At 52.8% G+C, this 11,348-nt stretch overlaps 1 protein-coding gene across 1 annotated transcript in view; it reads right to left on the bottom strand.

Moving 5' to 3' along the window:
• Positions 1-223: 223 nt before the first annotated feature.
• The window catches only part of TRPC4AP (transient receptor potential cation channel subfamily C member 4 associated protein), a 74,503-nt gene continuing 63,378 nt past the window's right edge, over positions 224-11,348 (bottom strand). The window contains exons 9-18 of the mRNA XM_082362342.1: positions 10,833-10,964; positions 8,651-8,709; positions 6,969-7,070; positions 5,705-5,788; positions 4,542-4,632; positions 3,322-3,462; positions 2,627-2,735; positions 1,892-2,004; positions 675-881; positions 224-470 (exon numbers count right to left, since the gene is read on the bottom strand). Of these exons, the coding sequence (XP_082218468.1) occupies positions 333-470; positions 675-881; positions 1,892-2,004; positions 2,627-2,735; positions 3,322-3,462; positions 4,542-4,632; positions 5,705-5,788; positions 6,969-7,070; positions 8,651-8,709; positions 10,833-10,964 (1,176 nt within the window). The 3' untranslated portion in view covers positions 224-332. The remainder of the gene's footprint in view (positions 471-674; positions 882-1,891; positions 2,005-2,626; positions 2,736-3,321; positions 3,463-4,541; positions 4,633-5,704; positions 5,789-6,968; positions 7,071-8,650; positions 8,710-10,832; positions 10,965-11,348) is intronic.

The raw sequence follows: 11,348 nt of genomic DNA, 5'->3' as shown, positions 1-11,348 counted from the left end.
AGGAGCTCAGACAGAGCTATTTTTAAAAGTCCCCTTACCTCTGGGTGGGCCGGGACCCCAGGGTTCTGAAGGAAGGGTGGGCACAGTGTCCCTGTCCTCGTCATGGAGATCGTGAGGGAACTGAGGCTCCCCAATGACCCGGGGCCCTCAGACCCAGGGGCCAGGGGCTTCTAGACGCTCCCTCCCACCAAGCCTGTACCTGAAGACCTGGGGCAGGCGGAGAGCAGCAGGGAGGTCGGGGGGGGACGGGACAGGGCAGGGCGTGAGGCACACGAACCCACGCTCACCCATGCTGGCCCAGGCCCAGCAGCCTCCCGAGGCCCGGCCCAAGATCACTCCTCGGTGAAGTCCCTGTCTATGTCCATGTAGGGCTCCTCGATGTAGCTGACAAGGGCAGAGGGTGACTGGCGGTCTGGGTTCAACAGGATGGACACGGTCTCTTTCCAGTATGAGAAGCTGATGCAGGAGCTCTGGGCAAAGAGAGAGGGGCTGGGCGGGTGCCTGGGGGACTCGGGTCAAGCCCAGCACCCCGCGGGGAGGGCCTTGGTAAGGGGACAAAGAGCTGCCTGCCACAGGGTCCAGGCGGGGACCAGGGACCCCAGATGCCCCTCCGAGGGGCCCTAGGTCTGCGTGCCCGCAGCCCGCCTGCCACCCCTCAACGGCGGGGCACTCACGTTCTCCAGGCAGGTGCTGTCCTTGTCCTTGTGTAGGTAATGCTGCTGCCAGAAGCGCAGCAGGTTGTGGAAGTTGTTGAGCAGGAAGCCAGGGTACTTCTTGCTGTGCTCCATCCGCTGCAGCAGCCGCAGGTACAGGGGCAGCCGCTCTTTCCGTCGGGCCAGCATCAGGATCACCAGGCTGGTGTTCAGGCAGCTGACATTCTCCTGCAAGCACCAGGCCATCCAGGTCACGCATGTGCCGGCAGCCCCAGGGGCCCCAGTGGACCGGGGGTGCCACTGGGCAGGGAGGACGGCGTCCCTGGCAGAGTCCAGGGGCCACGCACTGCGCTGCCCCTGCAGAAAGCTGACAAGAGGACTGGGGAGAGGAACGATGCCGGCATCCTGGCCCAAGTGCCTTCCTGGTCCCTCACCCCAACCCCCACCCCCACCCTGGGATGTCCCCGGTGGGAACGGCATCATCAGTCTGGATGGAGTCCACTCTTCCTCCAGAATCAGCTCAGGCATCGCTTCTTCCCAGGAGCTTCGATCCCTGGGGCGGCGGGGTGCACGCATCAGATGCAGGTGCCTCACTCCGCTTCACTCAGCACTAGACAGGCAGCTTCCTGAAGTGTCTCGGACCGTTCCGTTCACTGTGCATCCCCAGCCCAGGGCCTCGCCTCAGTAAACGTTAGATGAGGGAACGAAAGAACAACCTCTGAGTATTACCCCCATTTTAGAAAAGAGGGGTGTGAAGCTCGGAAAAGGGTCAGCTGCACAGTTATCTGTTGAAGGAGGTGGGAGTCAACATCAGGTCCAACCCCAAAGTCTGCACAGGAGGCTGGGCTCGGAGAGCACTGGACTGGGAGTCAGAGCTCAGTGCCCATCCTGACTCTGCCCCAAACCACCTGTGACCTTGGAGCCTTGCTCCCTCCCCAGGCCCCTTCTGTAAAATGGGGCACTGATCCTTATTGGAGAAAAGTCCTCAGAATAGCTGGGAGGGTTTCCCAGGAACCAAGGGATGGGTCTCAGGAGATGTATTGGGTTGGCCCGAAAGTTTGTTCAGTTTTAAGTAAAAAGACACATTTTTCATTTTCACCAAGAACTTTATTGAATGTATTCATTAACCAAACGAACTTTTTGGCCAACCCAACACTTCTAGGGTGAAGGTGGCTCTGGGAGGAGGGTAACTGCTTCCAATCTCCCCTTCCCTGTGGCAGGTCTGCAGGGCCTCTCACCTGGGTCAGCGTCTGCACGTGGATGATATTGATGAGGCGGAAGAGGAAGGACATCTGTGTGGGCACCTGGGATATGTAGGCAAGCAGGCGGCACTCGGACAGGACCTCTGCGACTAGGGACAGAGAGGCAGAGGTGTGAGCAGCAGGTGTGGAAGCTGGTCTGCGGCTCAGGCCCAGGGGCCTGACACCCAGGCTTCTAGTCAAGCCCCCCTTGGGCTCTGACTCTGAAGCTGGGAGCCCCCACTGTCAAAACAACTACAGAAAAGGTTGGCTGCAGCAGGAACAAATCTCCAGCTGCTCTGCCACCCTGGCTAAAGCCTGCGTTCTCACTAGAGCCCCTGCCAGGAGTTTGCTTCCACCTTTTCCTTCGGTCACGTTTGGGAACCGCCTCTCCCAGAGGCCCTCCCCAGGCTTCACCACCTGGGGGCCTCTCATCCCAGCCAAGTCCAGGCCAGGAGAGGAAGGGTGTTGTTTTTTGCATTTTGCTGGCAACAGTGTTTTTTTTTTTTTTTTCACCTGCCATTAAAATGTCACACATGCTCATCAGAGGAAGCATGGATGATAAAAGTAAAAGCCAAGAAAATCACCCTGAGAGCCACCGCCTTGACCCCAACCACGTGGGTGTTTGGTGCAGCTACTTCCAGACATTTCTGTCTCCTTGCTAGAGGCTGGGCGTTTGATACCAATTGCAGCCACACTGGACCGATTCACCTTGGCATTACGGCTTTTTCTTACCTTTCATGTCCACCTGGTTTTCGAATCGGTCCAGTGACAGAGTGACGCAGCGCACCAGCATGTTGGAGTCCACCAGCGAGCTGTTGATCTGCTTCAGGAACACCTGGAACTGGAGCGGAGGCTGGGCTGACCGGGGTGGTGGGCTCTCGGCTGAAGACGGCCAAGGCCTAGGGCATGCAGTCACTGCAGGGGGCATCCCCGTACCCTGGCCCAGCTGTTTCCAACAGGAAGACTGAAGCTCGGACAAACCTGTGCCCTGCCCTCACCACCTAATAAGCAGTCCCAGCAAAAGAACTCGACTCAGATCTTCTGACACTATGTCCAGTGTTTTCTGCACTGAAGGGTCTACTGTCATTTTTACTTCAACTTCTCTGAGCTGGGTTTCTGCCACACACATCCTGTGAGCCTAACACACTGGGCCCAGTCCTGCCCTTCTGGGGCTCATCATGGCACCCAGCACGCTGCATCAGACCCATTTCCAAGCCCACTTGCCCACAAGCAGCTGAGACTTTCATCCCTGTGTACCCAGGGTCTAGCACAGTGCCCGGCACACAACAAGGGCTAATGAATGTTTGTTGACAACTACCCGCTGACTCCCCAGGACTCTCCAATTTAAAACCAGCACCTGAAGACTGGGCTCCAACATAGCTTCTGGATGATGTGGCAAACCCCACGGAAGCCTGGGTTAGACTTACCTTTGCATCCGTGTTGATGTATTTATTGAATCTCTTGAATGCATCAACATTAAACTTCATCAGCTCCCCCAGGAGGTCAAAGTAACTTTGGAGCACATCCCGCGACTTGCACTCACTGTCCACAATGCAGTAGAGGATGTGCTGGGGGTGGGAGAGGACAGGGTGAAGGCAGGAAGGCGGCTGATCCCGGGGGCCAACAGGCACATATGGCTGCTGCCCCCAGGCTGCGCTCATCTAAGCTGCCCACCGCCGGCCTCCCCCAGCCCTGGCACGTAGCTCAGACCACGTGGCATTAGCTTCGAGCAAGCATCCAGGTTGATGGAACCTGCTCCCCTGTCTAGATTCTCATCTGAGGACGCTGGTGGCTCCCAGGGCAGGGCCAGGCCTGACACACCTCACCAGGAAGGCGGGTGGGGGGTGGGGGGAGGTTGGGCTATGTAGCCACAACCTCTCTCGCTTGCCCAGGTCTGAGCTAAACTGTCCGCAAGATGACCAGGCTCTCCAGCTCGCAGGGAGGCGGCCGTCTCCAGAGGTAACACTGGCCACTGCCCGAGCACTGAAGCCATTCAAGTGAAGCACAGGGTTTAAGAACACGAGACACATTTTGACCCCATGGTTTGTCTTTATGTTAATAAAAGAAGAAGTTCACACTGAAGTCAGTGAACTTTTATCAAGAACATAAAGCAATTTATTAACTCCTTGAGAAGGTTTTCTATGACAGTTAAACTGTTTTTTTACATTTTAATTTTCTTGAAGTTGTATATACCAATTTGGATCAATTCTTTTCCTTGTGGATTTTTATAACAATGCATGGGTCAGTTTCTTATTTGTATCTTTTTTTTTTTAACCAATTGTAGCTTTGGACATTTTGCCCTACCTCCCTTCGTAAATTTTGCTTTTTCTGGAGGCCATTTTTCAATAAAGGGAAATTAACTTTCAGTCAGCAGTAAAATATCCTCAGGGTCAAAAGGCCTTGCTGAGCAACTTTACAGACTCCTATAATCCTCCATGGCCACCCCCAGATCCCTCAATCACCCATTAGGCACCCATGGGGAACCCAGAGTTGACAGCTAAGGGGAAGTACCAGCGCGATCCGCACTGGCATTTTACGATAAAGAGATCTGGTCTGCTCTGCCAGCTGTCTAGGTCTCAGGACAGGAAAGCAACGCATGGGGCTGGGGAGAGGGACACCCGACACCCTGGCTCCTCCGGGCCATTACCTCCAGAAGGCCTCGCTTCAGCAGGAACATCTGGTCTGCATAGGAGGTGGTCCCTCGGAGGAAACTCTCCACAGCCCGGGCTTGCCAAAACCTGCGACCCAAATGTTGACCCCTGGCCCAGGTGGCTAAGGCTGCCCTCTTCTGGCCCATGTTCTATTCACCAAGGGGCTGGGAGATGTCTGCTGCCTTTTCATTTATCCAACAGACATTTACTGAACGTCTATCTACTAGGCATCGGGCCTCACACTAGGCATTGGGGACACATCAAGGGTCCCCATCCTCAGGGATCTGACAGCTCAGGGGGGAACAGTCCTCCATGTGGTTCGTCTGGAAGGAGCTGTGTCTTGGAGAAGGCAGCATCTAGGATCAAAGGGCTGGCCCTGTGAATCACGTGTGAAAACACACTCTAGCCTCTGCCCCTTCAGAGGAACAGGAGGACATGGAAGTGAGGAGCCAGGAATGCATAAGGGAACCTGACAGACGTGTGGACAGACCACCGAGCTCACTTCTGATGGGCTGTCCTAGAGAAGAGGTGGCTGATGTTCACTGAGTGGCCCCAGAGGGCAGAGCTGGGATCCGTAAGTGGACGTCAGGACAAAGCAGGCTGAGTTGACAGGGGACCCTTGGGGATGGAGCCTACTGACAGCTCACACCCACTCTGATGGAATGCCTCCCTCACCTGCTACTGCTGTCTGCAGCCTTTAAGACTCAACTCAGATGAGTCTAAGGAACTGAGGTGCCCTCCCTGTCCGCACCCGCCCCACCAGCCTTTCCTTTGCTCCCACCGCTCCTGGGACAGGTCCTGGCTCCGAGCCTTTCCACGCTGCATCCCCCACGCAGGTTTCTTTTCATGCTTGTTTCTCACAACCCAGGGAACTCCATGTGGGCAGGGACTGTAGCTCCCATTTCTCCCCCACCTGTCCAGCACCAGCACAGAACAGGTGCTTGGTGAATGCTTGGTCAATTCTTGAAACACACTGGTGGCACGCAGAAGCTAGTGAGTACGTGCTGAGTCAACACAAGGGAGACGGCAAACTCCCTCTCCCGGACAGTAACCAGATGTCCGGGGTAGAAGCTGGTGACTAAAGAAGGTAATTCTAACAGCTTAAGAAACACTTGGCTCCTGGGCCCTCAGGAGTGGCAGATGCGTGTCCCAGATCTACCTGAAAGATGACTCAGCTGGCTCCTTCTTCATGACCTGCAGCAGACGAGTTAATAAGCCCCTCTTCCCATCACACACCAAACTCCTGAAATAAAATAGACAGGAACATATTGGGGGCAGATCTGAGAGCCTGACAGGGGCCAAATTCCACTTGGCTGAAGGACTGTGTCTTGGGGCCCTGGGGTTGAGTGTCTCTGCTGGGTTAGGTGGGTAAAAAAACATGGTGACATTTCCAAACCTACAGGATGTCCTCCTGCTCTACCTGGGTCCAGAGCACCCTAAGGGCTCCTGCAGTCTCACAACTGAATAGCCAAGTGCATTCTCACTACATCTCAGGGCAGCTTTTCCTGCCCAAACTCACTGACAAGTGATGAGAGGCCAAAAACACAACCAGAGTCATACAGGGCTCAGAACTGCTGGAGAGAGGGCTGCTTACAACAAAAGTGGGTTTGAAATACCATGACAGTCTAGCAGATGGGGCAAAGTCTGTGCCAACAGGGTGAGGCAGGGAGTACCCTGGGCCCCAGCTTCAGCTCCAGCTGGCCTTGGACAAGTACCTGAGGTTCTGGGCCTCCGCTTCCTGGTCTAGGAAGCAAAGACAGTAAGTGAGGAAATGACTCAGGTTGCATTATTGGGGAGAGAAGGCCAAGCAGGCAGGGACTCTAGGTCCTTAAACTCCCCCTTCAAATAGAGCAGCTCTACTATTCACCCACTACAGCTGTTAGGGTGGGACTATATTCAGTTTCATTTGAACAAAGATTTCTGCTACTTTAAAAGTAAAAACAAACAAACAAACAAAAAAGGCTGGAGAATTACAACTCCTGTTGCTGGATACAGTCCTCCCTGCCCTGACCCCTGTGAGCCTGTGACTTCCCTGCTCTGCTCCAGAAAGTGAGGCAAGTATAACCCAGCTAATGGGACTTGACAGAGGGCAGGAAAGGAGCATGTCAACAAAGCTGAGTGACAAGGGGGAGAGCAGAGTATATACGACCTGTGGCAGGTGACCTCTCCGAGCCCCTGCTCCCCTGTCTGTAAAGTGGAGGTGACGATGGCACTTCCCTCCAAGGGCTGCTGTGGGGCTCCAATGAGATAATGCAGGTGACGGGAGGACAGTGCCTGGCACACAGGAGCCCTCAAGACACTGTAGCTACACATGCGTGAGAAAGGACAAGTACACACACCTGTGTGCACCCATCTGGGAGCCCTGGGACACGCAGGAAACCAGGGTGGGCTGTGGGCCACAGATGCACCCCAGCCATGCTCACCTGTCAGTGTTGAGGACGGCTTCCACCTCGGGGATGTTGGCCTTGAGAGAGATGGCGCTGAGTTCATTCAGCTCTTGGTTGTTGAGCAGTAGATACTTGTTCCTGAAATAAATGTGTTGGAGGCGGTAAAGGACAGGAACTGTGGCTGCCGCATCAACACTGGGCTAGTCCCCTGCCCATCTGCTGTGGAGGGAATCCGAGAAGCCCCCGGGTACCCGCCCCCAACACCACTTACCCCGAGCCAGCATTCTGCGGCAGGGCACACAGCCCACTGCTCTCAGGCTGTGGGAGTCTCCCTGGCCCCAACGCCCACCCTCTGCCTGCCACGTCCACTAATGAGGCCCCTTTCCTTAGCATCTCTAGGCCTTTCTTTTGCCACTGAACATTTCCATTTAATTTCTCAAAGGCACTTCCAACTCAGTGATGTCCAAATCAAACTCATTATTTTACTCCTCAAGACTGGCCCTGTTCCAGCATTCCCACCAGGAGGCCTGAGTCGGCTGTGACACTCCCTCCCTCCTTTCCCTTTCACATCCAGGCCTCTCGTCACCCAAGTCATGTGGACAGAACCAGCTTCCTAAATGGTCTCCCCACAGGAGTCAATCCCACACACAGCACCCGGAATGATCTTCAGATAACTGGAATCTGATCATGTCACTCCCATGAAAAATGCTCCCACATTTTCGCACTGCTTTAGAATATATAAAATCCAAGCCTGCGAACACGACCCATCAGATTTAAGAGTCTGATGAAAGCTAGGGGCTCAATTCTTCAGGAAAAAAAGGACACGTTCAGAACATATTGGTGCCATTTTTCAGGGCTGACATACTTGCTGGAGCTTGAGGCCTTCAGACAGAGAACCTCTCAAAGAGGATGATCAACACGATCCAGACAAAAGCTGCAAAGTGAAGGCCCTTGAGGTCACATGTGTCCTCAGGCATGTCCTATTAGCTTATACAATGTTTCAAAAGAATATAAACCAGCACTTAAAAATCAGGACTTTTCACATAAATCTTAATTTCTGGCTTTCCCTGGGGGAAAAACTCAGAAGCTATGCAACACTGGGCCTTGTTTCCCATACACCAACAGCTGCTAAGAGCTGAGCAGTGGCTGCCTGTGTGTTCCAGCTCACCAAGGTCTCACCAACGCCAAGGTCAGCCGCCATTTACCCCTCCCCTGCACTTCCCTTATAGCAGAGAATCATTCTCCAATACATTCTCCACCAAAGGTTGGACAGTAAAAATAAGAGGGCAGAGTGTGTTTCAAGGAAAACGGGGGAGAGTACATCTCCTTGTACAGGTGAAGAATATTCCATCTGCTCAACATGCCAATACTCAGCCCACTTTGGCCATGTGAGGTTCCTGCTGGCCCCTGCAAATAGCCAAGCTCCTGGCTCAGAGGGACAGACGGCTGAGAGCTGTTATTGACCCCAAGGGTAATAAGGGGCCAGCAACTTCCGCACTCACTTCCAAGGTGGCTGTGGGGCAAGGGGAAATTCAGTGTAGGGCCTGGCATAAAGGAAGGGCTGCACGAATGGCAGCCCTCATCACGGAAGTGCAGCCCCGTGCGGTGAGAGTGGCTCTCACGGCGCCCAGGTCCTCCTGAGCCGAGGTCAGCGATGAGACAAAGGGAGAAGAAAAGACAGCGAAACAATTCTCCTCCCAGGGACGGCTCGTACTTACTCATGGTGGTCGCTGAAACTCTGGAGGAGCCTCAAAAACTGAATCTTCAAGGTGATGTCCTAAAATACACGTGCATCCTCGATGTTAAAACCACAGTCACAATGTTCCAAAAGAAAACAAAAGGCTCTGGTGACAGCCTGGATGTCACTCTGCTTCTCTGAGCCCCTGTCCTCGCGCACAGTGAGGACTTCTCTTTAGTCAGAAAACCCTTTGTCCACATCTGGCCAACAGCATATTAAGCTAATGCAGACCCTTCCTGTTAAAAACACCCCAACATACTGGATAAAAAATAACTGAAATTGGGCTTCCCCGGTGGCACAGTCGTTGGGAATCCACCTGACAATGCAGGGGACATGGGTTCGAGCCCTGGTCCGGGAGGATCCCACAAGCTGCGAGGCAACTGGGCCGGCGCACCACAGCTACTGAGCCTGCGCTCTAGAGCCCGTGAGCCACAACTGCTGAAGCCCGTGAGCCACAACTGCTGAAGCCCGTGCACCTAGAGCCCGTGCTCCACAACGGGGGAGGTCACTGCAGTGAGAGGCCCGCGCACCACAGGCCCCCGCTCGCCACAACTAGAGAAAGGCCCGCGGGCAGCAATGAAGACCCAATGCAGCCAAAAATAAAATAAATTAATTTTTTTAAAAAAAGTCCTAAAAAAAAAAATAACTGAAATTATTTTAAATGTGAGGCTAAGTTCATAGGAAAGAAAGGAAATTCCACTAGAACCAGAAATGAAAGGACCGAGTTCAGAGCAGCGAGCACAAGAGCTGTTGGCTGGCAATCCTGGGCTGGTGGAGAAGTGGAAATGAGACTTATTCGGGCCAGGGCTTGGGTTTCAATGCTCTGCAGGGACCAGAAAGAACCTTGGGCCCATAGAAAGCCTGCAGAATGTATACATTTGGTGAAAAAAGGGTTAGAAAAACCCCACCTACCAGCCCAGGGAGCTGGCAAAGAAGCCTGTCTCTGCCAGGGTGCTGCTGGTGGTGGAGGGGAGCCCCCAGGTCCCCAGGAGGACCCTGGGCTCATACTACCAGAGTGGGAGGGCAGACACTCAAAATGAAACCTTGTCCTGGGATGCCATGCCCCCTGAAGTACCTGGCAGACAAAAGCCAAATGTTCTATAGGACTACTTCCAGGGCCCAGGCTACACAGGTACTCACAGGGAAAACAAGCTCCCCCTCCCCCGAAGGTGACCTTCTACGAACAGTACAGAACACAAGGCAACACTCCACCCCGAGGTGAGTCTGAAGACTCAGACACAAGTAGCACCCCATGAGCAATCCAAAAAAGACCATAAAAAAGTATGTTATGAATAATTAAAGAGATAAAGACAGAAAATGCAACAGAAGAACAAAATATTAACATAATGAATAAAAGACCACGTAGCTTTTGACAAAGATCCAGACAAAATGTCTAGAAATGCATAATATATTCACTTGAAATTAACTCAAATGGATGTGCTGAAAGGTAAATCTGACAAAGCCAAGGAGAAAAACAGTAAACTGGAAGATACGGCACTGAGGAAAGTCCCCAGAATGTAGCTTAGAGACCAGGGAGGACGCATGTCACTGGGCCTGGTGGCCGTGTGGCACTTTCCCCCTCATGCTGATAGCTGATGATCTTTCTTTTGCAAGAAACAGAGGCTCAGAGATTCAGTGACTTGTTCAAGCTCTCCCAAAAAGCTGAGTGGCACAACAGGGCTCCTGACTCCCAGTTCAGTGCTCTCTAGGGCACCGTGAGAAAGACCAAGCAAAGGTGAGCCCTTGACCCTTAAAAAAGAGAAAACCTCCTAAAGCCCATTTTGGAGGCAGACCACTGGCGTGGTTCTGGAAGGCAAACCTACTATCAGTGGATGTAAATTACAATGGGATAGAGAACAGAATGAGGAAAAACTTGCTCTTCCATAGTAGAGAGGGTGGCGCTGTCTGGAGGAAAGTGAGTGCCCTGCCCAGAGGTGAACAAGGGAAGGCTGGCTGGAGGGCGTCAAAAGGGATTTCTGGAAAGGTGAAGGGTGGGGGTCAGATCCTTCCCCAAGGTGGCTTCCAATTATGGGGTTACATAGGCTATGACTTTCAGTTTCTGCTCTACTCTCAAAGAATGAGATTTCAAAGGGCCAACAGCAGGTCTTGAAACAACTACTTCTGGCAAGCAAAGCCCATCTGTCACCAGGGTCCCTGCTCACCGGGCTACAGTCACAGTTCTGGTTGTGACCGTGGAGGACAAGGGCAGATGCTGAATGCTTCCTCCAAATCAGTTTGTCAAACAAATTATTCAGCCCGGGGATCAGCTTGAACTCCGCAATCATTCTGTGAACCTGGATGGGGCAGGAAGGCAAAAGCATTAAGACAAATGTGCTGTGAAGGCCTATCAAAGCCTGGGCAGGTAGGTACCATGAGGCTTCAGGACGAAGAGAGCACTGCTGAAGTTTAAAGAAAACAGCCACACTTACTCTACCCTCACCACCACTCCCACTACGCACAAACATACTTTTAAACTCTCTAAAAGGAGACATTAATAACTGGTAAAATTAGATGCTTCATGGAGAACCCTGAATGTTCAGGATCAGAGGGGAGAAAGGCTTCACTTATACTCATTTACACCTTTTAATACAGAACTATGTGAATTACTGACCTATTAAAATAATTTTTTACATAACATAAAACAAAACTATTACTCCTTTTCAGGGCTGTTGTAAGGA

This window comes from Balaenoptera borealis (assembly GCF_965194805.1).
Source record: "Balaenoptera borealis genome assembly, chromosome: 16".
Classification (NCBI taxonomy): domain Eukaryota; kingdom Metazoa; phylum Chordata; class Mammalia; order Artiodactyla; family Balaenopteridae; genus Balaenoptera; species Balaenoptera borealis.
The sequence above is the reverse complement of the archived record's forward strand: the minus strand, read 5'-3'. Positions and strand labels throughout refer to the sequence as shown.